Genomic DNA, 24965 nt, shown 5'->3' with positions numbered 1-24965 from the left:
ACTTAGCAGTGCCAGGAGACCATACGAGATGCCAGGGATGCAACCCAGGGCCAGCTGCGTGCAGGACAACTCCCTCCCCACTGCCCCACGGCTCTGGCCCCTCCCTCCTCTATCAAGTAGGCGCTTTAATAGGGAAAACAATAAGGCTGAGATGGGGCGTGCCTGTTCCTGGCGGGGAGGAAGCTCTGGGATTTCCTCTGCCCCTCAGAACCGAGCTCAGGTTACGGCCTCCTTGCACGCTAGTACCGAAGACGACCCCACAACAGTCTGGGTTTGCGGAGGAGGGTCACGGATCAAGCAGGAATGTCGGAAGCTGCACCGGGGCCACACTGCCCGGGCAGACACGGGGCCTCGGCTGCCTTACGCCTGACTCTGCTTCTCTTACCCCCCAGTTAGCGACCAGCCCGCTGCCACGATGCAGGCACGGTGTGAGACTTCTGAGAGGGAAACGCTCTTGCCCAAGTGTCCACACAGGACCCACTGGCCCCAGGAAGGCACAGAGCCCCGGAAATAGGGCCAGGGAGGCCCAATGAAGAACTGGCTATTTTGTTTCAATTTTTTTTTTTTTTTTTTGCTTTTTGGGTCACACCGGCATTTGACAGGCTCTGCACTCAGGAATTATTCCTGGAGGTACTTGGGTGACCCTATGGGATGCTGGGAATCGAATCCAGGTCGACCGCATGCAAGGTAAACGCCCTACCCGCTGTGCTATTGCTCCAGCCCTGTTTAGAATTTTTTCCAAAAATTTGGGCCACACCAAGCACTGTTCAGGGCTTACTTCAGGCTCTGAGCTCAGGGACTGGGGGCCTGGCACAGGCTTGGGAGCCACCTGGGGTACCAGTGATTGGATCTGGGCCAGCGTACGCAAGACAAGCCCGTGCCCACTGTATTATCTCTCTGACCGTGTTTCATCCGAATTTTTTCCCATTTAAACAGCTCCTGTGGCAGGGGCGAGGCTCTTGGCCAGCACAGGCGCAGGATATTAGTGTACAGGCCCCTTTGTATGCAGGCCCCTCGAGACACAGGCTTTTTGTTCTGGGGCTGGGATAAAGAGCATGTCACAAACCTACTAGGATTTTAGGCTCATTCTGAATGTGCACCGGGCTATTTCAAAAGCCAGCCTTTTGGGTGAAATAGACCCGAGTTTTCCTTAGTTCCACAGAGACACAAACACGCACACCGCGCCAGAGAGCAGGAGACTACAGATCGCGAACTTCCTAGCTCAGTGACTGACGTACTGGACTGAGGAGAGTGCTCGGGGCTCAGGCGCATCTGTCCAGCACTGCCAGGGTACCCCGGGGGCAGCACTGTGTCCAGAGGAGCGGCCGGGCTGGTCACTCAGACGGTGACCAGGAGCAGCCTTGGAGACACACACACACACACACACACACACACACACACACACACACACACACACACACACACACACACACACACACACACACACACCCCTCACACTCTCCAGAGAAGGCAATGGGACAGACCACAGGGATCACAGTGCCTGCTGAAGAAGCCAAGGGTTCAAACAGCCCAATAGGCCAGTGTCTGAGGGATCTGACCCGGGACTCTGGCATGAGCAGGACGTGAAGCCAGACAAGTTGCAGCCCACCCTCTGCCGGTAAGCAGGCGGGGGCTGCAGCAGCCTTTAACCCGGGCGACCACTAGGGGGCAGCAGCACGCTGGCGGCCTGCAAGCGAGATGGGAGGAAGGGGGGCGGGGCCCAGGCTGCAGGGAAGGGGCGGGTGGAGGCCAGAAGGGCCGAGTTTTCACTTGGCTCCCAGCAGTGTCCAGCTCTGCGCTGTCCGAGGCTGCACCACCCCACGCTGGGACTGTGCCACAGCACTGGGGGTGACCAGTGCCACATGCAGCAGGGCTGAGGGGGGTGGAACTCTGGTCTGTGTCTGACCCCTGACCCCTGACCTCTGGCCCATCTCCCTGGCTCCAAGAACGCCGATTTTGAAAGCGGGAGTTTGTGTGTGAAGGCTAGATGCCAAGAAAACCGAGTTGGAAACCCAAAGCCCCTCAGCCATGTGGCCCCGGCGTGGCCGCCCAGCTTCTCTTCCAGGGCCACTCGCCTGAGGGGAACGAGGTCCTGGGGCCAGCAAGAAGACTGGGGGGGGTAGGGGGGGCCCAGCCTAGCTCTGCTTCCCTGTCCCCGTCCTGTGTCACTGTGACTGCCCCCCGATGGGGAGAGGGGGACACAGCAGCCTCCCCTACCGCAGAGCCCACAAACCCCGGCAGCGACAGCAGCCGTGGAGGGGAACTGAGAGCAGAGCGGGGGCGAGATGCTGGTGGACCCCCCGGGTCCTGAACGACACCTTCTCCAGCCCGCAAAGTCCCCGGAGACTTTTCCAGGGAGCCGCGGCCTCCCCTCCGGACGCCTGCATGTCAGTCCCCTCATGGGAGTGGTTCTGACCCGCCCACTGACCCAGACGCCGGTATCGCTGTGGCTCCCCCATGGGTCACACAGTTCCCAGACACGCCCGCGCTCAGGAGTCTGAGTCTGCCCCTTCAAGGGCAAACCTGCCCCCTGCCCTCACAGCCAGGAGCAGCCAAGACCCTCCCCCTGCCCTCCTGGCGGCCTGGAAAGTCACACATGGTGCTGGCCCAAGCATACTGGAGCTGACCTGAGCAGACCAGCGCTGCCCAGCGCTGACCAGCACTGACCGGAGCAGACCGGCACTGACTGGGTCCAACTGGCACCAACTGACACAGACTGTCACTGACCGGAGCAAACCAGCGCTGCCCGGGTCTGACCGGCGCTGACCGGCGCTGACCGGCCAGGGGCTCACCATGGGGAAGCTGAGCTTCTGCGTGATCTCCCGGTAGTCCTCGTTCCGCTCCTTCACCTGCGACTGCCCGGCCGTCAGGTGGCTGCACACGAAGCAGAAGCTGGTGCTGTGGAACTGGAAGCGGATGCCCACGGCCCCCTTGTTGCCGGCCTTTCCGCCCATGCCCGTCTTCACCGTGTCGATCGCCACCTCCCTGGAAGAGAAGCCGCCGTGGCCAACTCTCAGGGGCCACCAGGGACAAGCACGGACCCACTCGCTCCTGAGGGCCCCGGGGGCCCCCCAACACTCATCTTCCTCCCCGACCCTCGACCTCTGGAGGCTTCTGCGTTGCTCTCTCCTGGCTGAATCCCCCGACCGAGGCCCCACAGAGCAGCACAGGTACCCCCAGGACCCCCACCCAGGGGGCTTTCCTGTAATGCCCAGGAGACCCCCAGGCCCACGGCATACGGAAGTGGCAAACACCTCCAGGTGTGATGCGGCAGGGGGGACAGTGTCCGGCTGAGGGAAGGCAGAGCCTCATGCGGTCAGTGGGCACAGCTCCAGGCTGGCACCGGGCAGCAGCTGGGCAGCGGGAGCCCAGGGCACTCCAGCTTCCTGACAGCCCCACCTGACTCGACCCAAGCCCTGCCTGCTGGCTGCCCTCCACCCGCACTGACACGCGCTGGACAGACCTTGGGGACCGCACAACCACACAGGCCCAGAGCCCCCAGGCTGTGAGCACAGAGCTGCGCCCCACGGGCACCCACGGTCTCCCTGCGCTCAGAAACGGGTGCCGGGGTGCAACCAGCTGTGGGCCACTTGGCGCCCGCTCAGCAAGGCTGGCCAATGTCTCGGGAGAGGCCGTGGGAAAGACAAAGGGAGCCTGAGCAGGGGATGAGGGAAGGCTGAGCTCCAGGCCTCAACACACACACGCACTCACACACACACACACCCACACTCATGCATACACTCACACACACACGCATGCATACAGACTCACTCATGCAAATGCACTCCTACACACGCACATGCATACACGCATGAATACATCACACAAACACACTCCCAAACAGGCATGTACACTCATGCAGACACACATGCACACAGGGACATATACACATGCACACACCTGTATTCACTCACACATAAACATACACACATGAGTATATACAGCTACATTCACTGGACTAACACTCATGCATGGAACACATGAACAACATACTCATGCACACATCTACATACATGCACACACTCATACACACATGCATACACATGTACACATGCACACATATACACTCATATGCACATCCTATACATGCACACATGCACACATCCCATACATCCACACGCACACACACGCACACGCTCATGCACACACAGATAGATGCACTCATGTGCACATTCTCACAGGCACAAAGAAAGACACTCACACGCAGACACACGCGCACAAACGCCTTCCTATTGGACACCTCTTCCTCAGATTCCCACTTCCACATTCACACCCCAGCCCCTGGGAGAGATGACAGCAGGTGGCTGATAGGGTGACGGGGAGAAGCCTTCCTGCCCAGTCTTCTCTGACAAAGACCTGAGAATGGGCGTTTCCTAACGAGTCACTTAGCTCTGCTCTAAAACCTCCACAAGGGCCGGAGCAATAGCACAGTGGATAAGGCCTTGCATGTGGCCGACCCAAGTTCAATCCGCGGCATCCCATGTGGTCCCCCAAGCACCGCCAGGAGAAATTCCTGAGTGCAGAGCCAGGAATAACCCCTGGCATCACTGGGTGTGACACCCAAAAAGCAAAATAAAAAATAAAACTTCTACAAGTGTTGGGCCATAGTGAGCAGGGTGGGCACCTGCCTCGCATGAGGCTGACCTAAGTTCAATCCCCGGCACCCCGCATGGTCCCCAAGCCCACTAGGCGTGAACCCCGAGTGCAGAGCCAGGAGCAAGCCCTGAGCACTTCCAGGTTTGGCCCCAAAACTTCCCCCAGGACATACACCCACCAGAACCCCCTTCTCTGGGCCCAGCTGAGTGGGAGGCTGGCGGCAGCAGCCCGGGGCTCCCGCTGGGCCTGGCGCTCTGCCCGTCTGTGGCTCAGCCTCGTCCCAACCTGGGGGCTTCGCTGAGTCTCCCCAGCATTCCCGCCCCAGGAGAGCAGGGACAGAACCCACCCCCCAGACAAGCAGTCCCCGTGCCCCCGAGGTTTGTGAACTGTCTTACCTGATGAAGGGGACATGGTACGGACGCACAAAGATATACAGACAGACGCCCACCAGCTGTGCCGAAGTCAAGAGAATGTACCTATGAGAGCGCGAGATGGCTTTCTGAAGCTGCTCGCCCCACATCTTCCGGTTGGTGGTGCTGCGAAGAGAGGGCGCAGGTGCTGTGGACGGCGAGCCCGCCCCCCCGCCCCCCGACTCCCCGCGCCGCGTCCCCCGTGTCTGTGCTGTGCTCCTGCAGCTGCGGGCCAGAGCTCAGAACCTGCCCCTGCTGGTGCCGGAAGCAACGGTGCGGCCCCTGGGGAGGGCAGAGTGGGGGCGGGGCGGGGGGCATGGAGCAGGGCTGTCCCTGTGGAGCCGTGGCCAAGCCCCTCGCCGGACCCTGACTGACCCTCAGCCAGCAGTGGCGGGGTCGGGGGTCGGGGGGGCGGGGCACGGCTGTGAAGACCCACGTGTGCAGGGTCCCACTCCCTGCCCGGCGCCGCGCGCTCTCTCTCCCGGCCACTTACCTGGCGTTGACGATATTCCCGGCGCTCAGCTCCACCATCTCCTCGAAGCCCACAGCAAAGATGTCAGCAGGGCTGCCGTCATCTGGGGGAGAGGGGACTCAGCCGCAGTCGCCTGCCACGCCCCACCCCGCTTCCTTCCGGAACATTCCATGTCATCCCACCCATCTCCCGACCAGAACCCTTCTCACACTTGCACCCTCCAGGCCTCTCGGCTGCCGGAGCAGCCCGCAGAGAGGCCGGCCGGGGGCTGACCGGGCTCGGGGCCCTCCAGCCCACTGCACCCCAATCGGGAAGCAGAGACCGACTCCTCGAGCCCCAGTCCGGGAGTCTGGCGCCCCTGTCTGTCCTGCAGGGCCACGCCCAGGGCTGAGGGGGCTAATATGCTGGGCCAGGGTGGGGTGGGGCGGGGGGGACTCAATCGTATATTGCAAAGGCAAGTGAGTCCACATTTCAAGCCAGATCCCCAGCACTCTCGCTTTCTCTCTCTCTCTCTCCACACCTGGTAGTGCTCAGGGATTACTCCTAGTAGTGCTCAGAGGGCCATATGGGGTAACAGGGGTTAAACCCGGGTCAGCCATGTGCAAGGCAAGCGCCTGCCGCTACATCATCCCTCTGCCTCCTCTTTTCTGTTTTTTTTTTTTTTTTGCTTTTTGGGTCATACCCAGCAATGCTCAGGGGTTACTCCTGGTGGTGCTTGGGTGACCATATTGGATGCTGGGAATCGAACCCGGGTTGGCCGCGTGCAAGGCAAACGTGCTACCTGCTGTGCTATTGCTCCAGCCCCAAGGCTCCTCTTTTCAATTTTTTTTTTTTTGTCTTTACTCAGAGCTGATCCTGGCTCTGAGCTCAGAAATCACTCGTGTTGGAGCTCCGGGGACCGTATGGGGTGTTGGGGGTCGAGCTCAGGTCAGCAAGGCAAGTGCCCTCCCTGCTGTCCTATCTCTTCAGACCCGTCTCCTTTTCTCAGGGAAACACCAGCTGCCCCGGACTGTACCCCTTGGTCACTGTGTCCACAAACGCTCCAGTGCAGGGGAGCCCTCACGCTTCCGGCCCCTTAACTGGGGAGTTTCTCCAGCCAAGGCTGAACAGACATTGGGGCACTCCAGGCCTGGGGGCATCTGTAAGGTCACACAGACGAGAGAAGCCAGCGTCCCCAGCTCTGGTCTTCCTGCGCCCAGGCGGCAGAGAGAGGGCGTGGACAGACTATCTCCGAGGGGCGTTGGCGGTTGATGGGGTGTGTTCTAGAGTCAGAGCACAGCGCCCGCCCGCCAGTGCTCCAGGGAGAAGGCCAAAGGCCAGCGCGCAGGCTGAGTACAAAGCTCGTGACCCTGCACGCCGGAGGCCTCAAGCTGGGCCCGTGGGGCCGCCCACATGCGGAGGCAGCCGCAGCCGTGCGTGGGGGTCTCCAGGGCTCCACAAGGGTCCCCACGGGGAGTCCACAGCCCTGCGAGTGCACCCTGGCCACGTGTGGGAGTGACCACGGTCAGCACAAAGACAGCGGTGGCGGAGGGGCAGGCGGGGCGGGGCCGGCGGGCCGTGGCGTCTGTGTTGGGGCGTGCTGGCTCACCCTGTGACTCTGTGGCTCCGGCCAGTGCGGGCGTGTCCAGCAGCCAGTCGGTCAGCTCGGCCGTGCCCAGCAGGTTGCTGCGGAACTGCTTCCCGCCGTTGACGTTCCACGTGCCCATGGCAATGCGCGTGCGCCTGAAGTGGGTGAACTCTGCCTGGCGCTCTGACATGGCCTTCAGGATCTGGGGGGTCACTGCCAGGGCGTGCAGGGAGGCCGGTTGGACAGCGCCCCGGCACCCACAGGGAGTCACAGCAGAGAGGCTGGGCACCCCCGTAACTGGAGGGCCCAGGCCCAGGCCCACTGCACCCTCCCGGCAGCAGGGGCGGGTCACGGGGCTCCCGGCCAGCAACCCCAAAGGCAGCCACTTTGCTCCTGGCTGCCTCAACTTTTCCCTGACTTTGAATGGGGGGCCGGAGAGAGAGCACAGCAGGGAGGGCACTGCACGGACCTCGCATGCAGCCAGCCCATGTTCAATCCCCGGCAACCCCCCCCCCCACATACACACACCACCCCCTGAGTTCCCATGAACCCGAGAGAAGTGATCCCTGAGCGCAGAGCCAGGAGTAACAGGAGCCCTGGGCCCCGCCGGGTGTGGCCCCCAAACCAAAACAAAGCATACAAACTTGAAACGCTCCCACACACAGAGCCTTGTGAGGGGCTGGAGTGTGCGCACGCGGGTGGGCAATCGCCTGCACAGGGTCAGGCCGGGCTTGACCCCCCACGACTGGAGAGGGCCCGAGGCCCGAGGGCAGACCTTAGCACTCTTGGTTTTGTCCCCCAAACAAACGGAAACAACTGCCTCTCTGGCCTGGCCCCATTTCCAGCTCAGGCCTCCCAAGCCCAGGGCAGGGCGGGATAAAGGGTGCGTCAGAGGGGCTCGCGGAGGGGGGAGGCCACCGAGACCCTCAACAACCCAACATCAGTACTCGATTGCTCGTGAGTCCGCAGCCTTCGTAAGCCCCCAGGGCCGGGGGCCGGGCGCCAGCAGAGGGCACGGAGGCGCCACCTCTGTTCCCACCCGTTGTCCTCTGCTCACCTGGCTGTGACAGTCAATGGTGACTGTAGCCCTGAGCTCTGGGAGGCAGAAGGAAACTGACTCACAGTGCTCAGGGCCCAGCGTGAGGGAGGGGGGCAGTCCTGCAGACAGGTAAGGGAGTTGAATGGCTGGACCCCCCAGCTGCTGTTGGGAGTCGTGTGATGCTGAGGGAGGGGGAGCCCCCAGCCCCACAGGGAAATACGGGAGCAAGATCTCACCCATCTTTAGCATTTTCCACTGTCTCCCTGTCCGTCCTGGGCATCTGACCGCAGATGCACTTTTAGCCCCTCGGTCCCTCTCGGAGAGCCTGGCAAGCGACTGAGAGTATCCCCCCCCCCCCCCCGCACGGCAGGGCCTGGCAAGCTCCCCATGGTGTATTCAATATGCCAAAAAACAGTAACAAGTCTCACAATGGAGACATTACTGGTGCCCGCTTGAGCAAATTGATGAACAATGGGAGGACAGTGCCACAGCGCTACAGTGCGCTTTTAGCCATTGGTACTTAAACCATGCCTGTCCCAGACCACGGCACCCACCCACCTCCCTGTGGCTGCATCCTGAGTGGGTAGGGGGCGGGGAATGACAAATGTGGCCAGAACACAAGGGGCTGAATGGCCACAACCGGAAACGAACTAATTCGACGGCATCCTGAGTCTGTGCCCAGGCTGAAGTCCTCAGTAAAAAGGCATCACGGGTAGAAAACACGGCAGCTTGGCTTTCTGCATCCACAGCAATTCCCGTCCTCTGAGCCAGCGGCTGGACCCCACTCAGTCCTCCCAGCCTCGCTACTGAGAGTGATCCCCCTCATAACTGTTTTCAGAACGGACCAGGAGAAGGAGACAGTGGCGAGGCGCCACCCACAATTAGAAGACGCTCAGTGACGTGGGAAATGATCGCTCTGGGCAAGAACGGAGTGCTGGGCGGAGGGGAGGGGTGTGCGTGTGAGCTTCCCTGAACTGCACAATCCCAGCCTGCGCGCACGGGGTGCTGGGAGCTCTCGAAGGTTTCCAGCAGGGAAAAAGCCCCGGAACTCTGCGGTGGGGCACGAACAGTGCTGAGATCAAGCCCAGGCATGGTACTAGACCCCTGCCCCGGAGGCTCGGGTGGGCACTGCAGCTGAGTGCAGCTGGGCTCAGAGGAGGCATGGGGCGGGCACACGATGCTGTGTGGTGACCCCTCACCACGCGGCCCTGTGTGATGACTCCATGATCCCCAGTACCGCTGGGCCCCGACAGTTCTGCATCCTGGGTCCCTCACCGGGAACTCCGGCCGGTTCAGAGTGAATATTGGCAGGAGGGGCCCCCGGCACCCCCAGCATGGCTTGGAGAGGGGAGAGGAGGAAGAAGGGTTATCCCCTGGGCACTGTTGGGGGGAGGGGTTCACCCCAGGCAGCAAAGCCGTAATTCTAACATCGTCCCTGACCCCCAGGCCCAGGGCAGGGCCGAGCTGGTGTGCACCTTTGAATGCAAACTCAGGCCCCACTGGCCACCTGGCCAGTCACCTGGACACACTGTAGCCCGGGCGGAGTGCCCGCTGCCCAGGAGCCCGGGCCCCCTAAAATGATTCCAACCAGCAGATCCCAAGCCCCGCCCATCCGAGGGGTTCCCAGGGGAATCGCCGCTCTCCAGCCTGCCTCTGGCTCTGGACCTGGAGCCGCCTCGGGCTCCTCCTGCCGCACCTGGTGCGGGGTCCACCCCGCTTCCTCCCGCCCTGCGATGCCATCCTCGGCCTCGACAAAGCTGCGGGAACCGGGACTGAGACCAGGCCGGGGCAGTGCTAGGGGTGCGCCGGCGGGTGGGGGCCCCTCACCCAGCAGCGAAGCGTTGTCGAGGAGCATCTTGCCCTTGTCGGCTGCGTCCTCCGGGTATACGTCCCCCACCAACAGCAGCTTGATGGCCTCCTGCTTCACCCCGTCGAAGAAGTTGGACTGGATGGTGCGCGACACGGAGCGGGCCCCGTCCTTCAGCTTGCCCACCTGGGAGGTGAGCCCAGGAGGTGAGAGAGGCGAGGAGTGGGACGTCCTGGCCAGGAGCCCATCCCACCAGCCCGCCCCGCCCACCAAACCCGCCCTACCCTATCACGCCCCCAGCCATGCCCCAAGCCCCACCCACCAGATCTGCCCTGCCCCCTGCCCCCACCCACCAGACCCGTTCTACCCTATCATGTTCCCCAGCCACGCCCCCAGCCACACCCACCAGATCTGCCCTACCCTATCACATCCCCAGACATGCCCAAGCCCCGCCCACCAGATCTGCCCTACCCTATCACATCCCCAGACATGCCCAAGCCCCACCCACCAAATCTGCCCTACTCTATCACATCCCCAGACATACCCAAGCCCCACCCACCAGACCTGCCCTCCCACGCCCCGCCCATCAGACCCGTCCTACCCTATCATGTCCCCAGCCCACCCCAAGCCACACCCACCAGCCCCGCCCCACCCTACTTGGGCCCGCCCACACTCCGCCCACCCACCCCCACTCATACCACTATCACTCCCACCCTGACCATGCCATATTCATCAGCCAAGCCCCGCCTGCTGGCCAGCACCCACCTTGGCCTTCCCCTCCAGGGCCCGGCTGCCCGTGAACATCTTGCTCAGGCTGTGCCCGTTCAGGGACCACATGGCTCTGAAGGACTCAGCGAAGCGCTCTGCAATGGGCTTTGAGTCCAGCCCCAGGCTCTCGAGCTGCAGATGCAGGACCTGGGACAGCCACAGGGCCAGGGGTCACGCACCAGCACTGCCCCCGCGGCTGAGGGGCTGGGATTCCCACAGCTTCCCCCCACGCGTGATCCTTCCACCGACCCCGAATCCCACCCCCATGCAGTGGGGGCTGGGGGGGATAACACGGCACAGTACAACAGGGAGCTTCTCTTGTGTGACCGTGGGTGGGAGTCCGGGCTCTCCCAGCGGCCCAGGAACAACCCCCGCCGCCATCCCCCCGTGAGAAAGTTCCCGGGGCCGCTTGGCAGGGAGTCAGGGCCCACAGCAGCCCAGACAGCGGACAGACCTCGAGGGCAATGAAGCTCTGCACTGTGTTGGTCCGGTCCAGGCAGTCCAGGCAGTTCACCCGCAGGGTGCCCTTCTGGAAGCTTGCGGGAGAGGACAAGCCGTTAGCTGAGCGGCAGAGGTGGCAGCACCCCCTGAGCACTGTCCTCTGTTCGCCCGGGACAGCGGGCCCAGTGTGGTGCACTCTGGTGTCCCCTGTGAGCTGCCCGCCCACGCTCCCTCCGACTGCTGTGTGCGGGATTGGTTGATTTACTGCCGCAGGGCCATGCCAGAAGCACTGGGGGCTGAGGGGCACTCAGAGCTGAGTACCAAACCTCGGCCTCCTGCAGGCAACCATTCAACACACTGACACTGACGCTACCATCTACTTCTCCCTCGGTGGCTCCATGAATAGTGCTCTGAACTCAAGCGCCAGGCGCATTTCTGACAGCCTGACCATCTCCATTGGTACAACCTGTCCCACGGGACATCTGACCAACCAGTATTACACGCCACCCACTGGTGGTCCGTGCCATCCAAGAGACATCCAAGTGAGAGCCACCGGTGGTCCACGTCATCTACAGGACATTCAAGTGTGAGTCGCTGATGTCACATGCCATCCACAGGACATCCACCCATGAGACATCCAAGCATGAGCCATTAGCGGTCCTTGCCACCCACGGGGCAGTCAGGTTTGACTCACCAGTGCCGCTGAGCGGTTCCCTGCAGGGGCTCCTTCCCCTATGCCCATGCATGCCCCCCGCACCCCGCATCCCCGGGGACCCTCACCAGCGCGGTCATTCTGGCCCTGCGCTCTGACCCCCCTTCAGCCAGAAACATTCCAAACCAGACAGCATTTGGAGCAAGCTCCTGGCCGGCGCCCCCCCGGGCCAGACTCACCGTGGGCTCCCGTGCTCGGCCCTGGCGAACACGCCAAAGTCCTGGCAGTGCAGCTGGAGCTGGGGCCCCAGCAGGCTCCCCAGCTTCTCGGGCTTCCCGCCTTTGGCCAGCTGGTGGAAGTCAAAGTTGATCATAGGCGTGTCGCCGGCGTGGCAGGACGCCCAGAGCAACTTCTGCAACGGGAGAGGTGGAGGTTGGCAGCGCAGTGGTGGGCGGACGGGGCCGCCAAGGCCGGCGCGGGGCTCGGCGAGTGAGGCCGGCCGGGCAGGGCAGAGCCCCGCCTGCCTTCACCTCCCAGCGTGCCACGGCACCAGGGCACGGAGGGTGGCGCTGGCCGGAAGCTGCCGGAGCAGGTGTGGTGCCCTGGGCCTCTGCGCCGTGCTCCTCAGGCACCGAGTGTCCGTGCCATCCGGCCAGCAGAGCTCAGAATCCAGACAGGCTGCTGGGCAACGGCCCCACCCGGACCTGCGGGGGGCGGGGCTGCTGGCTGCGCCCAGTCCTAGTCCAGGGCCTCTGCCCAGCGGCTGCCGGGAAGCGGGCTGATGCGGCCGGCGCTGCCCGGGGCGGAGAGGTGTTGCAGGGCCTGGGCCTGGTGCTGGGCGTGGGGTCTTCCAGAGGGCCAGGGCTGGGGGTGCACAGGCTGCCTGCTCGGCGAGCAGAGCCCTGGTGGGGGTGGAAGGACCCACCCGTGCTCCCGGGGTGAGCGTGCACCCGGGCCTGGGCTGTCCCCAGACTGCACAGGAAGCCGTCAGGACCCCTGAGGGTGCAGCCTGGGGTCAGGAGGGCACCTTGGCCCCACCTTCCTGCTGCCTGACCCCAGCGGACGACAGAGCTGAGGCCACACTGGCCGCATAACTCAGGCACACAGAGGAAGAGACTCCTGGGTGTTCTTAAAAAAAAAAAAAATCTGCCTTAAAATAAGCTGCCAGCACCGAGGCAAGGTGGGTGGGAGGAAGCGGCTTCCGGCCGGTTGCTAACAGCAACAACTCGAAGCAGGAAAAGCAGGTCTGGCCAAATCAGACTGCCTGTGCACCAGGAAGTCTTTTTCTTTCTTTTTCTTTTCTTTTTTTTTCTTTTTTTTTTTTGTTTTGGGGCCACAGCTGGCAGTGCACAGGGCTTACTCCTGGCTCTGTGCTCAGGCTTGGGGGTCATATGCAGAGCAAGGGCTCAGTAGGCGCGTCTGAACCCCCAGACCCGGACTGTCTCCCCAGGCCCAGAACATGCGGCTTTTCTAAGCAGAGTGGAAAGAGCACCCGTCTGGATGCACGGCCATCAGCCAAAGGTCAGGGGTCAGAGGTGGGGACCCCCTCTTCCCGATCCCAGAGGCCACTTCTCCACAGAGCAGAGGACACTGGGGACAGGGAAAGGAAGTTCATTCTGGAACTTTCTCCCAGCAGACGGCAAGCACACAGGTGCTCTGCCCTCAGACAGACCTTGGGGCAGGCAGATGGAACCCTCAATTTGCTCATCCTCACGTGTCCCTGCACCCCCTACCCCAGTCACACGCGCAGGAGGCGTGGGGAGCTGGTCGCAGGACGCAGCTCCCAGGACCACCCCAGCCAAGGGAGACTCGACAGCCTCAGGTGGCCAGAAGCCAGTCCCTGCTGCAAGCCCAGCAGCGCGGGGTGTGGGTCACACGGGGACCTGGGCTCCACCCCGCACTGCACCCGGGAAAGGGGAGACAAAGCCCCGCAGCTGTCCGTGGACACAACGCGGGAGGGGCCGGCAGCTGGCGGACAGGGCAAGGAGGGGCTGGCCCCCCCAACAAGGTACTTGTGTTTGCATGCACGTCACACACTTTGTGTGCACGAGCACGTGTGTGTTTTGAGCATGCATTTATTTCTGTGTGCATGCATGCTGCCTGCACATTAATGAGTCGCACTGTTTGTGAGCATGTGTGTTTTCATGTGTGGTATTTTGGTTTATTCAAACGTGTTTTATTTGCCTATGCATTTTAATTGTGAGCATGTGCTATGTACACATATATGTATTATGTGTATGCAGCCTACGTTTGTGTGTGTTGTCTGTATGCATGTATTTATATGTTGTGCAGGAACATGTTGTGTTTGCATACACGTCTGTATTTTATGTTTCTGTGAATTTTATGTGTCAGCTTGCATGTTTGTAAATTAATGCACATCGTGTCTGTGTGTATCTTTATGAGTGTGTATGCATGTGCGCATGTTGTATTTGTACATATGCATGCATGATGCTCGTATACATCTGTTGAATGCGTGCACGTGTGCTATGTGTACGCCTGTGTGTATCGTGCCTACATGTGCTGTGTATGCCTACATGTTGTCTGTGTATGCATGAGTGTTGTTTTAACCCATGTGTTGTGCAGAAACCTGTGTTTGTGCTGTGTTTGTATGTATGTTGTGTTCTCATGCTTGCATAGCCTTATGGATATGTGTGTCCACCAGGGCAAGTATGGGAAGGGCTGGCTGTCCCGCGTCCCCAGGGCCTGAGAGGAACACAGGGGAGTCAGCGGGAGACAGACCTGGAGCCTCGGCCCTCCTGCCAGGCGTGGGGACACTCCCCAGAGACTGTAGCCCCCTCACTCCCAGCCCCCAGCGCTCCCTGCCTTCCTTCCTGTCCCCGTCCCTCGGGAAGCCAGCAGGGCAGTGTACCACCCCCTGTCCTGAGAAGCCAGAGGGACACTTACCTTCCCCCTCACCCCCACCCCCATCTCTAGGAAGCCAGCAGGGTCACTTACCTTCCCCCCACCCCCACCCCTGTCCCCAGAAGCCAGCAGGGCTGCTTACCTGACCCCTGCCCCCCGCCCCCCTCCCCAGAAGCCAACAGGGCCGCTTACCTTCCCCCCTACCCCGCCCCCCGCCAGAAGCCAGCAGGGCCTCTTTCCTTGACCCCTACGCCCGTCCCCGGAGGCCAGGGCACCTACCTTGAAGGCCCTGTTGAGGACGTCCTCGCCGCCCCTGCTGCCCAGCAGGTTGACCACCACTTGCTGCCCGTACTGCTCCTTCAGGAGCACCATGTGCCTGCGGGGAGCCGGCCGCACGCTGAGCGGGGAGACCCGGCGCCCCAGCCCCGCTGCCAGAGAGCAGGTCGCCAGCCCCCACCCTGTCCGCACGCCGGCAGGTCATCAGTCTGTCTGTCTGTCTACAGCAGAGTGCAGGCCGCGCGCCGCAGGCTGCGGGGGGCTGTCAGAAGGGGGCACTGGGCATCCTGACGCGGCGGCACCTTGGAAGCCACAGGGATGCCCCAAGATGCATCCTGAACCCCACCCGGCCTTCCTTCTCAGGTCTGCAGGCACCTTAGGGGCACGTTCTCCACCACGGGGCCGGCAGGCCCGCCAGGGCCCCCCGTCTCTTTGTCAAAAAGGGGGGTCTGGGATGCAAAAAGGCAGATGGAAAACTAGGGTCCAAGGATGCACGTGGCCGACCCAGGCTGATCCCAGGTGCTTCAAGAGGTCCCCTGCATTGGGCGGGGTGGGGGGGGGAGGGCCGGGGGGATGAGACTGACGCTGAGGGCAGAGCCAGGAGAAAGCTGGGACAAAGCCTCGAAGGAAAAGGACAAACTTAACAGCGGGGGCTCAGGTGGGGGATGTGAGGCCCCAGTTCTGTCCCCAGCACTGCGGGGTCAGCTCGCTCTCACAGCTGAGAGAGCGAGAATAAGAGAAGGGGGAGAGAGAGAGAGAAAGAGGGAGGGAGGGAGGGAAGAAGAGAGATAGAGAGAGAGAGCAAGCAAGCAAGCAAGCAGGAAAGAAAGAAAGAAACTTCATGTAAGCCGGAGTAGACTTCTGGCAAGCACAGGAGAGATCCGCCCTTGCCCTTACACTCAGGGAAGGGGTCCGCGTGGGCAGGGTCTTACTGCTGATGCGCCTGTGTATGTCCAGGCTAAGAGTTAAGCCCTGAGCACTGCTGGGTAGAGCCCAGAACAAAACAAAATAAAATTGGATCCTCCGAGTGCATCCCAGGGCAGCTCAGAAACAGCTGGGACAGCGGGTAGGGCGTTTGCCTTGCACACGGCCAACCCGGATTCGATCCCCGGCATCCCATATGGTCCCCCAAGCACCGCCAGGAGTAATTCCTGAGTGCAAAGCCAGGAGTAACCCCTGAGCATCGCTGGGTGTGACCCAAAAAGAAAAAAAAAAGAAACAGCTGGGGTAGGGGATGCAGCAGCCCCCCCTCTGCTGCTGGGCCCCGGGGCGTGCTTGCAGCCCCGCCTAGCAGGGCCCTGGGGCGGGAACCCTGGCCTCGCCAGTGTCTCCAGGCTGGGAGCTTTTCCTGCAGACGGACACAACCTCCCACAACAAGTGTCAGCCCCAGATCAGCGCACGCCTGGTGGCACACTGGTGGCAAAGGGCCCAGGACACAATGGGGGGTCCCTCGGCTGCCCAGAGCAGGCGGCACTCGCTTCAGGTCCCAGGGTGACAGTCTGCTTTTTTAAGAAGCTTCAGACACCATTTGGGGGGCACTTCCCGGCAGTGCGCAGAGGGTCCCGGCTCTACCGCCAGCTGGGGTGTGGCGGGGAGATGGTACAGAGCTGGGGCTCAGAATGCAGGAGGCCACAGGGCCAGGCCTGGTGCGGAGCGAGGCCCGTGGGCCAGGGCATCCTCACAGGCACTCATGAGCTCATGCGTGCGGGCACTGCGCCAGCTCTTTGAACTGTCTGCCCAGCCCAACACTTTGTCATATGTGTGTGTGTGTGTGTGTGTGTGTGTGTGTGTGTGTGTGTGAACACTGAGCTGAGGGATCACTCCTTGCAGGGTTTGGGGGACCATCCAGGATGCCAGGGATTGAAACGCAGGCAGCTGTATGCCAGGCAAGCATGCTAACTGCTGTACTATCCCCTTGACCTGATGATTCAATTTTAATTTTTAAAGCAAATATTTTGAAGGAGTTATTAAAATATTTGAATTACTAATAGTTCAGCTAATGGCATTACTTAAGCAAGTTATGAAACTGTTATGATTTGTGTTTAAAGAAATGAATCACATACATGCCAATATTTTTTCCCCCAGAATGATACATAAACACATTATTATTTCATTAAACAGTAAAATCTCATAACGGAAATTGGCAGTGAGTATACGTTCGCCTCTCACTTTATGCCTTTTTTTTTTTTAAGTTTTTAGGCCACAGCCGGGGATGCTCAGGGATTACTCCTGCTTCTGTGCTCAGGGATCACTCCTGGTGTTTGGGGACCATATGGATGCCAGGGACTAACACAGGCCAGTTGCCTGTGAGGTAAGCGGGGGCCCTGCCTGCTGTACTGTCCGGGTCCAGCCTCTTTACATCTTTCTGCGCCAGAACTTTTAACTCGTGTATTTAAAGTTGAGGCTTTGCTTGTTTGCACTGCCAGGAATAGAACCCAGAGCACCCTCAGCCCCAGCCCCCAGCCCCACACACCACTGAGCTACAAGCCCCACCACTATGTGACTCTGGAAAACCTGGGGGTGTTCTTTGAAGCACAAAACCAAATAGCAATGAGCTTCCCATAATTCCAAATATTCCTTATTATTCAGGACATGTGGAAAGCTTTTATCAAGGAAAAGGACTGGTAAGATACAACATTAGATGACTTAGTCATAAGTTTATCTATTTTAGGAAAATTAAAAAGCATTGGAGCGATAGCACAGTGGGTAGGGTGTTTGCCTTGCATGTGGCCGACACAGGTTCGATTCCTCTGCCCCTCTCGAAGAGCCTGGCAAGCTACCAAGAGTATCCCACCCACACGGCAGAGCCTGGCAAGCTCCCTGTGGCATATTCAATATGCCAAAAACAGTAACAACATGTCTCACAATGGAGACGTTACGGTGCCCACTCGAGCAAATCGATGAGCAACGGGACGACAGAGCTACGGTGCCTGGACAGGGATCCTGACGCTCCTGCTGTCCCCAGAGCAGTGAGAAGCCCATAGCCCAGCAGGTGGGGCACCTGCCCTGCTCACAGCACCCCAAGCTTCCCCAGAAGGGATCCCCAAACACCCCCAAATGTGGCTCCAAAGCCAAAACAAGCAAACTAAATCCCATCTCTTAGGGGTGGAGGCACTTGCTGGCACCGCCTGGCCGGGCGGGATTCCCGGCCCCCCACGGCCCCCCAAGCACCTCTGGGTGCAGGCCCGGAGGCCCCAGCACCACAGGGCAGCAAGCACCACATCCTCTGGGGGGGGAGTCGCAGGTGGGACCCCCCTGCCAATCCCTCCCTCCCTAGTCCCCTCTGTGTAAAGGCCGCCCCTACCTGTCGAAGGCGGGGGCGTTGGCTTCCAGGCCTCGGTTGAGTCTCAGATGATGGGAACCGACCTGCGACGAGAAGGGGCGTCGGGGGCCGTCCTCTGCGCGAAGCCAGGGCCGCAGCACCTGGCCCCCGCCCGGCCACGGCGGTCCAGACCCAGATTCGAGGGGGGTGAGTCCGGACTGCCAGTGGCAGCCTTCTGCAGGCGAGGAGGCCGAGGCCGAGCCCCCACCTCTTGGAGGGTGCAGGGGTGCAGCCCGGCCGGCCGGGAAGACGCCGCTCGCCCATTTCCCCCACAGCCCCGGGGCCGTGGCTGCCCCCGAAACCAGAGCATCTCCAGCCTGCAACCTGATTTGCTCGGCTCCAGAGAGTGGCCCAGTTAGCGGAGGGCGCTCACAAATACACATAGCTTCACGCTGGCACCGGGGCCGGCCCGCAGCGGTGTCTGGGCAAATCTGGGACAGAGCGAACGCCGAGTTACATAAAGGGAGCAGCGGCTAATAGCCCGAGGAGTGACACAGGCGCCCACACGGGCCGGCGGCTGCTCGGAGGGCTGCACGCACGCTCCGCCTGGGCCAGGCCCCAGCTGCCGCCCTAGCATCTCGAGACCGGTAAGTGGAGCAAAGTCGGCTGGGCATCACTGGGAGAGGGCTTCCAGGAGCGCACACACACACACACACACACACACACACACACACACACACTTCTAAGGAGCGCACACACACACGCACACACGCACACTCACACTCACACACACGCACACACTCACACACACACTCACACACGCACACACACACGCACACACACACGCACACACACACGCACACACACACACAAACACGAATCCAGGAGGCTATCCAGATAAGAGCTGCCTGGCTGGTTGGAGGGAGTGATGGAAGGAAGGGCAGATGGACAGACGGCCAGATAGACAGACGGCCAGGTGGATGGGTGGGTGAACCATGGGGGGGTGGTAAAGGGAGGGAGGGTGGAGTGCATGGATAGATGACTGGATAGAGGTGTATCAAAGAAGGGCTGGGTGGGGGGATGCACGGATAGATGGACAGACAGACGAGCAGACTGTGAAGGACGGATGACAGGTGCAAGGGCACAAGGAGGAGAGATAAGCAGGCCGATGAGTGCAGGACAGGCGGGCAGGGGGGCGGCGGGCAGCTCTCCGTTGGGGCACAGGGGAGAAGGGAGGCCCTCCATATGGCCCCCCATGGAGAGCAGTGAGGGGGGACCGTCCCCACAGCACCACGCCCGTGACCTTCCACCTGAAGGGGAGTGTGCATGTGGCAGACTCTGTGGTCGCGGACTTGCCAGGAGAGCGCCAAGGGAAACCACGCCGGGAGTGGGGACACTGGGCAGCAGCATCAGCGTGACCTTTGGGGCCAGGACACACCAGGCAGGATCGTGACCTGCGCACCGGACCCCACACCCCATCACAACGAAACACCCACCACGAGCAACCTTCTGTTTTACCCGTTAACACTGGTGTGTACCACCAGTGGCTCACACCGTATGTGGTTTCCTATTAGAGTGCAGCTGGGCATTCCCGGGCAGCCCTGCAGGTGCAGAAGGCACAGTGCCGCAGAGCCGACCACCGGCGCCATGCCAGCCCCAGGGATGGGGCCCGGAGTACCCCCTGCAGGAGTGCTGAGGGTAACGGATGGGACGCTGGGACTCCTGGGGACCGGGCCCTCTCCTGGGGTCGCTGCCGCCCGTCTGTGGGTCCAGAGTCATCAGGGCAGTTCTCGGAGCCCACCTGGGACGTGGCTGGCCACAGTGTGACGGGCGTGTGGGCCGGTCCCTCTGGCCAGTGGCTGCGGTGCCCACGGGCCGTGGGTCTCACAGGGCTCAAGCACACACACGTCGGAGCTGCCGTCAGCCTCCCCCTCTCGCTCAGACGCCAACACCCACGGGGGTCCTGGCGGCAAGGGCCGCGCCGGGGCAGGGGGCGCCCACACCTGCACAGCCCCAGCCTCCTGCCCCCCTGTTCTGCTCCCCCACCACCCTCCGTCCCCTGGTACGGGCCTGAGTCCTGCTCTGGGGTCACGTCGGGCCCGAGTGTCCCAGGAAGCGTGTGCGGGGCGGGGTGAAGCCCGGGCTGGCCCCTGAGCTGGAGCGACGGGGCAGCTGTTCTGAGTCACCCTCCGCCCCTGGCCTGGGGACACCTGGCTGGTCACTGGCTCTGCCGTAGGGGGCAGGGGACAGTGAGGCCCGGTGCACAGCCGTGTGCTGGGAGCCCCCCACCCCCACCCCCTCACCCTCCCTGCACGCACCCGCCCCAGCCAGGCTGCCAGCACTGCTCGGCCCTGCCCTTCCCCCAGGGTGATAAATAATGAAAGAACGAGCTGGGGACACTGAGGCAGGATCTGGCTCCCGGCAGCGGGCAGCAGTGCCGCAAGTCTCAACACCCCCCAAATGCTGCCACTGAGCCTGTGCCTGCTGGGCCGAGGGGACACGGGTCGGCAGCGCTGCTCCAAGTCGCCCGTTTGCCAACACGGGTGCCGGCGCCCACGGCAGACGCAGCCCGGCTGGCCTGTCCCCGGGCAGCAGCTTGCTTTGCCGTGCGGTAAACCCGGGTGCCCACAGAGGTCTCGGCCTTCCTTACTGTCCCAGCGCTGTCCGGCCCCTGCCCCGTCCCCTGCTGGCCTGGGCTCCTCCCCGGCCAGCCGCACGCATGCCCACAGACCTCAGGGCATCGGGGACTGATGGGCAGCCTTGTGGAGGCCGGGCAGGGCCTCCCGGACACTGACGGGCAGAGAGAGAGGGTGGAGGTCTTCGCCCGAGCCCAGGGAAGCCGCCCCCAGGACGCAGAGGCCCACACTGCCCCGCAGACGGAGACCACCGGCGTCTGTCTTCAATCACCATTTCCTGCCCATCAGTTCCGGCCCCTGCTCACCTCAGTCACACCCCGGGACCCTCTGCCCCTCCCAGGCCTGGTGCCTCCGAAAGAGCTAAGGCAGAGCAAAGGTCAAATGCCTGTGACCTAAGAGCATCTTGAGACTGAGCCGGAGGCCAAGACCCCGTGAGGTCAGAGAAGACGCGCTGAACCCCTCGGCTCCTCGGGGAGCAAAGGGCCCGGATGCATGGGCGCGGCGTGGGGGGTGGTGGACCCTGGCCCGCCCGTGTCCCTTGAGTCGCCCCCCAGCATTGCAGAGGCTGCGCAACCAGCACACGCCGTACCCGAGTAAACAGGGAGGAGGCGGACGCAGGCCTGGGGGAGCGGCGGACTCGCCTCCCCCGGATGCTTAGTCACAGGAAGCACCGAGCTCAGGACTCACCTTTGCGGGAAGCGACCATCTGCAGCGAGGCCGGGTGGGGTGGCTTGTGGGGGGCGTTCGGGGAGGGAGAGGCTTAAGTGAGAAGGGGGGCAGAATCTTCACCAGGCGAACAGCGGACAAAAATAAACCCGGTAAGGCGCGGAGACGACAATCAAAGCGGAGGGTGAGTTTCAACGTGGCTATTTATAAACACCGCCGGGAACCTATTCACACGGGGAGGATGGTCGAGGTGCAAGGCTGCCGGGAACGGTGGGGTCTCGGTGCCTGGACGGCGGGGGCCATTCCCGCCAGCCCCATTTGCAGCCCCCTGCCCGCCCGAGGGCTCAGGTCATTCCCTGGGGTAGCCCCAAAAGGATGCAGAGAGGCAAGTCACCCCCAAGTCTCTGCCATTTCTAATCTAACCCAAGACGGAAGGAAACGTTCTGCAGCAGAGGGAACCAACCGGAAGCAAGATTTGGGCTCCCTCTGGGGGCTGCCGGGGGGGGGCTGCCCGAGACGAGCAAAGCCACCCAGGACTAATGAACACGACGGCCTTGTGCTTGTTTGAGGACCACACTGGCAGTGCTCGGGGCTGACTCCCATCTCTGTGCTAAGGGCTCACTGCCTGGTAGGGCTCGGGGACCAGATGTGGCTCTGGGGATCAGACCCAGGCCAGCTGCGTGCAGCCAACTGCCCTTCCCGCCGCCCTGGCCTCTGCTCCCAACACCACAGCGCTTGAAGCTGATTTTGAAACGGCCACGAAGACTGGAACAGTACAAGGAGCCACAGGCTGAGGGCAGATGGGGGTCTGCAGCCGCCCCATGGCCACCGACGCTGGCCCTGCCACGTGCGCCTGTCCCACTGTCCCGGGAAGGGTCTGTCTGGGGCATCCCCGCAGTCACGCACGTGAAGAAGGGACAGGACAAGGTGGCTTGGTCAGGGAGAGTCGGGAAGGGGAGGGAACCAGGGCCCTGGGAGCTCCTGGAGAAAAGCAGAGCAGAAGCGGAGAACCGGGGACCCGCCCCCGAGAGGTCTGAAGAATAGCTTCCCGGGTGCTCTCGAGCCCGGGGCACCCTGCAGGCGGGACAAACCCCCCACAGCGGGCCCCGGCCTGGAGGAGCTGGCGGAGGGTCCCGGAGCTGGACACATACCACCGTCTCTCTGCCCTGCTCCCGGGCCTGCTCCACGACACACTGAGCTGATGGGAGCCAAGCTTCGGGGAGCCCAGAAGTGGGAAACACAGGGTCGGGGGGTCAGGACAGCACTCGGACCCCAAGGAGGTGGGACGGGGGCAGGCAGGGCCTGCAGTCAGCTGCGGGGTTTTAAAATAGGAGAAAAGGCCCTGAACTAGACTACGTGGATGGACAGGACCCCAGAGAGACTGATCAACAAGCTCTCCGACACAGCCTGGTTAGGCCTGTCCATAACATGTCACATACATGGCAGTGATGTGTCGGTTACATGTCAATTACACATCACTCACAGGCCACAGAGTCACACTACAGAGGACAGTCCTGGAAGGACAAGGGCTTCGGTCAGTGTGGCCACTGAATCCCGCTAGCCAGCCCTTCCTGCTGCCCCTTCCCATGAGACTGGGCGCCCAGTGGGCCTGTCCCCGCCCTGCCCCCCAGAGCTGGTCTAGCTGTAGACACACCCGGCCGGGGCGGACAAAGTGCCCCTTGCAGGTGGGGGTCAGGCCCAGGGCTGGCGGAACCCAGCCAGGCCATACGCAGGAGCTGGCCCCACGGTCACTCTGAGCCCAGAGACCTCCCTGGAGCCCTCTCGAGGCCAGCCCAAGTGACCCAGCCCGGCAGGCGCCTCTTCTCAGCTCACGGGCCGAGGGGACGTGGCGGGAGACCACTGAGTGGGCCAGCCTCCTCCTGAGCCGCCCTCTGACAACAACCGTGTTTGCTCCTGGGCCAGCACTGGACCGTCCAGGCCAGAGCCCCAAATGCCTCTGGCTCTGCCCAGGGCCCAGATGGGGACCGTGAGGTCTATTTTTAGAAATCCTGGGAAACTCTGCCCGGGCACCTGGGAGCCCCGCTAAGCCGAGCGGCCAGGCCCCCGCCCGCACGATCCCGACACACAGCACTCGGACCTGGGGGTCTAAACTCTGGGCGATTCTCTTGGACCACACTAGGGGGGGTCTCTCGGCAGACGGCTTGCCCCCGGCACACTGCACCCAACACGGCGAGCCCGTAGACACACAGCACTTCACGCGTGCACACACATGTGTGGCCCCACACAGCTGGACGCAGGGGAGGACCCACAATGGTGCCATGGGAGAGGCGGAGTTAGGAGCAAAGAAGCCTGGCTGAGTGGGAGAGAAGTCGGGCGGCGGGGACGGACGTACCTGGAGGCCTGGCTGCTCCCAGAACAACGGGACGGAGCCTCGGAGCTGGACAAAGGACGAAACTCCATCATCCATGTAAATGGTCTGTACAGGGAGGGGGAGGGAGGGGGGAGAGAGGAGGGGAGAGGAAGAGAGAGAGAGGTATTCTTCAATGAAACTGACCGTCCTGGGCCCGGGTAACTGGATCCGGCCGCCTGAGAGCCGACACCAGCAGCACGAAGGGCGGGCACTGGCCTTCCGCGCCCTCTGCCTGTCCCTGGTCCCCGGGGGGTGCAGGCGCTGGCGGGGAGAGGTGCGCCCCGCCCGGCATCCCAAAGGGCTGGCGTCCCCCGCCCCTCCGCGCTCACCCCTGCACGGGAGTCAGGCCCGCAGGCTCTTATTTGAACGAGGCCTCCCCGGGGCAGAGCGAGGCGGCCCAGGGTGACGGGAGGAGGCTGGAGCGGGCGTCAGAGCTGCGGAGCCCGGCCAAGACTCAACCTGAACCTGGGGTTGGGCCTCGGCCTTGGCCACGGTGTTCCTGAACACGCCGCCCACGCCACAGTTTCCATAGCAACCGTGGGCCATGTGGCGCTTGCTCCGAGACGTGTGACTTCCACGGAAAACCCTGCCCCCCCCACCCTGCTTCCTCCGGAATGTGCCAAGGTCTCACCCCCACGTTGCCCCCCAACTCCGGCCGCGCAAGGGACATCTCCGCGGCCGGCCGGCGAGGACAGGCGTGTGTGTCACGCGGGGAGGGCGGCGGCGGTCAGCTGTCCTGCCCTTTATCTGGGTAACCCGAGCCGCCGGCCAGCCTCTCCTTCCGTCCACAGCCGCCGCATGTAGGTCAGACGCCACGCTCAGATCACCGGGCAGGCGCGGCCAGCGAGGCCCACGGGCCGGCTCTGGGACAAGGGGCGTCTGGGGCACGCCCATTGCTCTGCCAAGGGCAGCCCTGGCGTGTCATCCCTAGGCTGGGGATGGGTGGGGAACTGCGTGTGCCCTTCGGTCTCCTATCAAGAGGCACCAAAGTGGCGGCTTGTCTGGCCCTGTGGGCACCGGGGGCTGCTGGGAAAGCTGACGCTCGCACCCAGGGTTGGGGGCCCACTGAGCCCCAGCGGCATGTGAGACACTGGCACGGAGCCGAGTGCCTGCCCTTGGCGCCCAGATGTGCCCACGGCC

General features: G+C 62.4%; 1 protein-coding gene across 4 annotated transcripts in view; it reads right to left on the bottom strand.

Annotated features, from left to right (window-relative positions):
• The window catches only part of SYNJ2 (synaptojanin 2), an 81105-nt gene that overhangs the window by 18781 nt on the left and 37359 nt on the right, over positions 1 to 24965 (bottom strand). For 3 of the 4 annotated variants that reach the window (XM_055134900.1, XM_055134902.1, XM_055134903.1), the window contains exons 5-15: positions 23808 to 23891; positions 18195 to 18256; positions 14894 to 14990; positions 11992 to 12164; positions 11114 to 11195; positions 10657 to 10806; positions 9912 to 10077; positions 7067 to 7258; positions 5500 to 5581; positions 4992 to 5132; positions 2793 to 2985 (exon numbers count right to left, since the gene is read on the bottom strand). In XM_055134900.1, the coding sequence (XP_054990875.1) occupies positions 2793 to 2985; positions 4992 to 5132; positions 5500 to 5581; positions 7067 to 7258; positions 9912 to 10077; positions 10657 to 10806; positions 11114 to 11195; positions 11992 to 12164; positions 14894 to 14990; positions 18195 to 18256; positions 23808 to 23891 (1422 nt within the window). The remainder of the gene's footprint in view (positions 1 to 2792; positions 2986 to 4991; positions 5133 to 5499; positions 5582 to 7066; positions 7259 to 9911; positions 10078 to 10656; positions 10807 to 11113; positions 11196 to 11991; positions 12165 to 14893; positions 14991 to 18194; positions 18257 to 23807; positions 23892 to 24965) is intronic. The other variant, XM_055134901.1, reaches the window with a different exon arrangement.

Source organism: Sorex araneus, chromosome 4 (assembly GCF_027595985.1).
Source record: "Sorex araneus isolate mSorAra2 chromosome 4, mSorAra2.pri, whole genome shotgun sequence".
NCBI lineage: Eukaryota > Metazoa > Chordata > Mammalia > Eulipotyphla > Soricidae > Sorex > Sorex araneus.
This window is presented reverse-complemented; position numbering and strand designations above follow the sequence as displayed.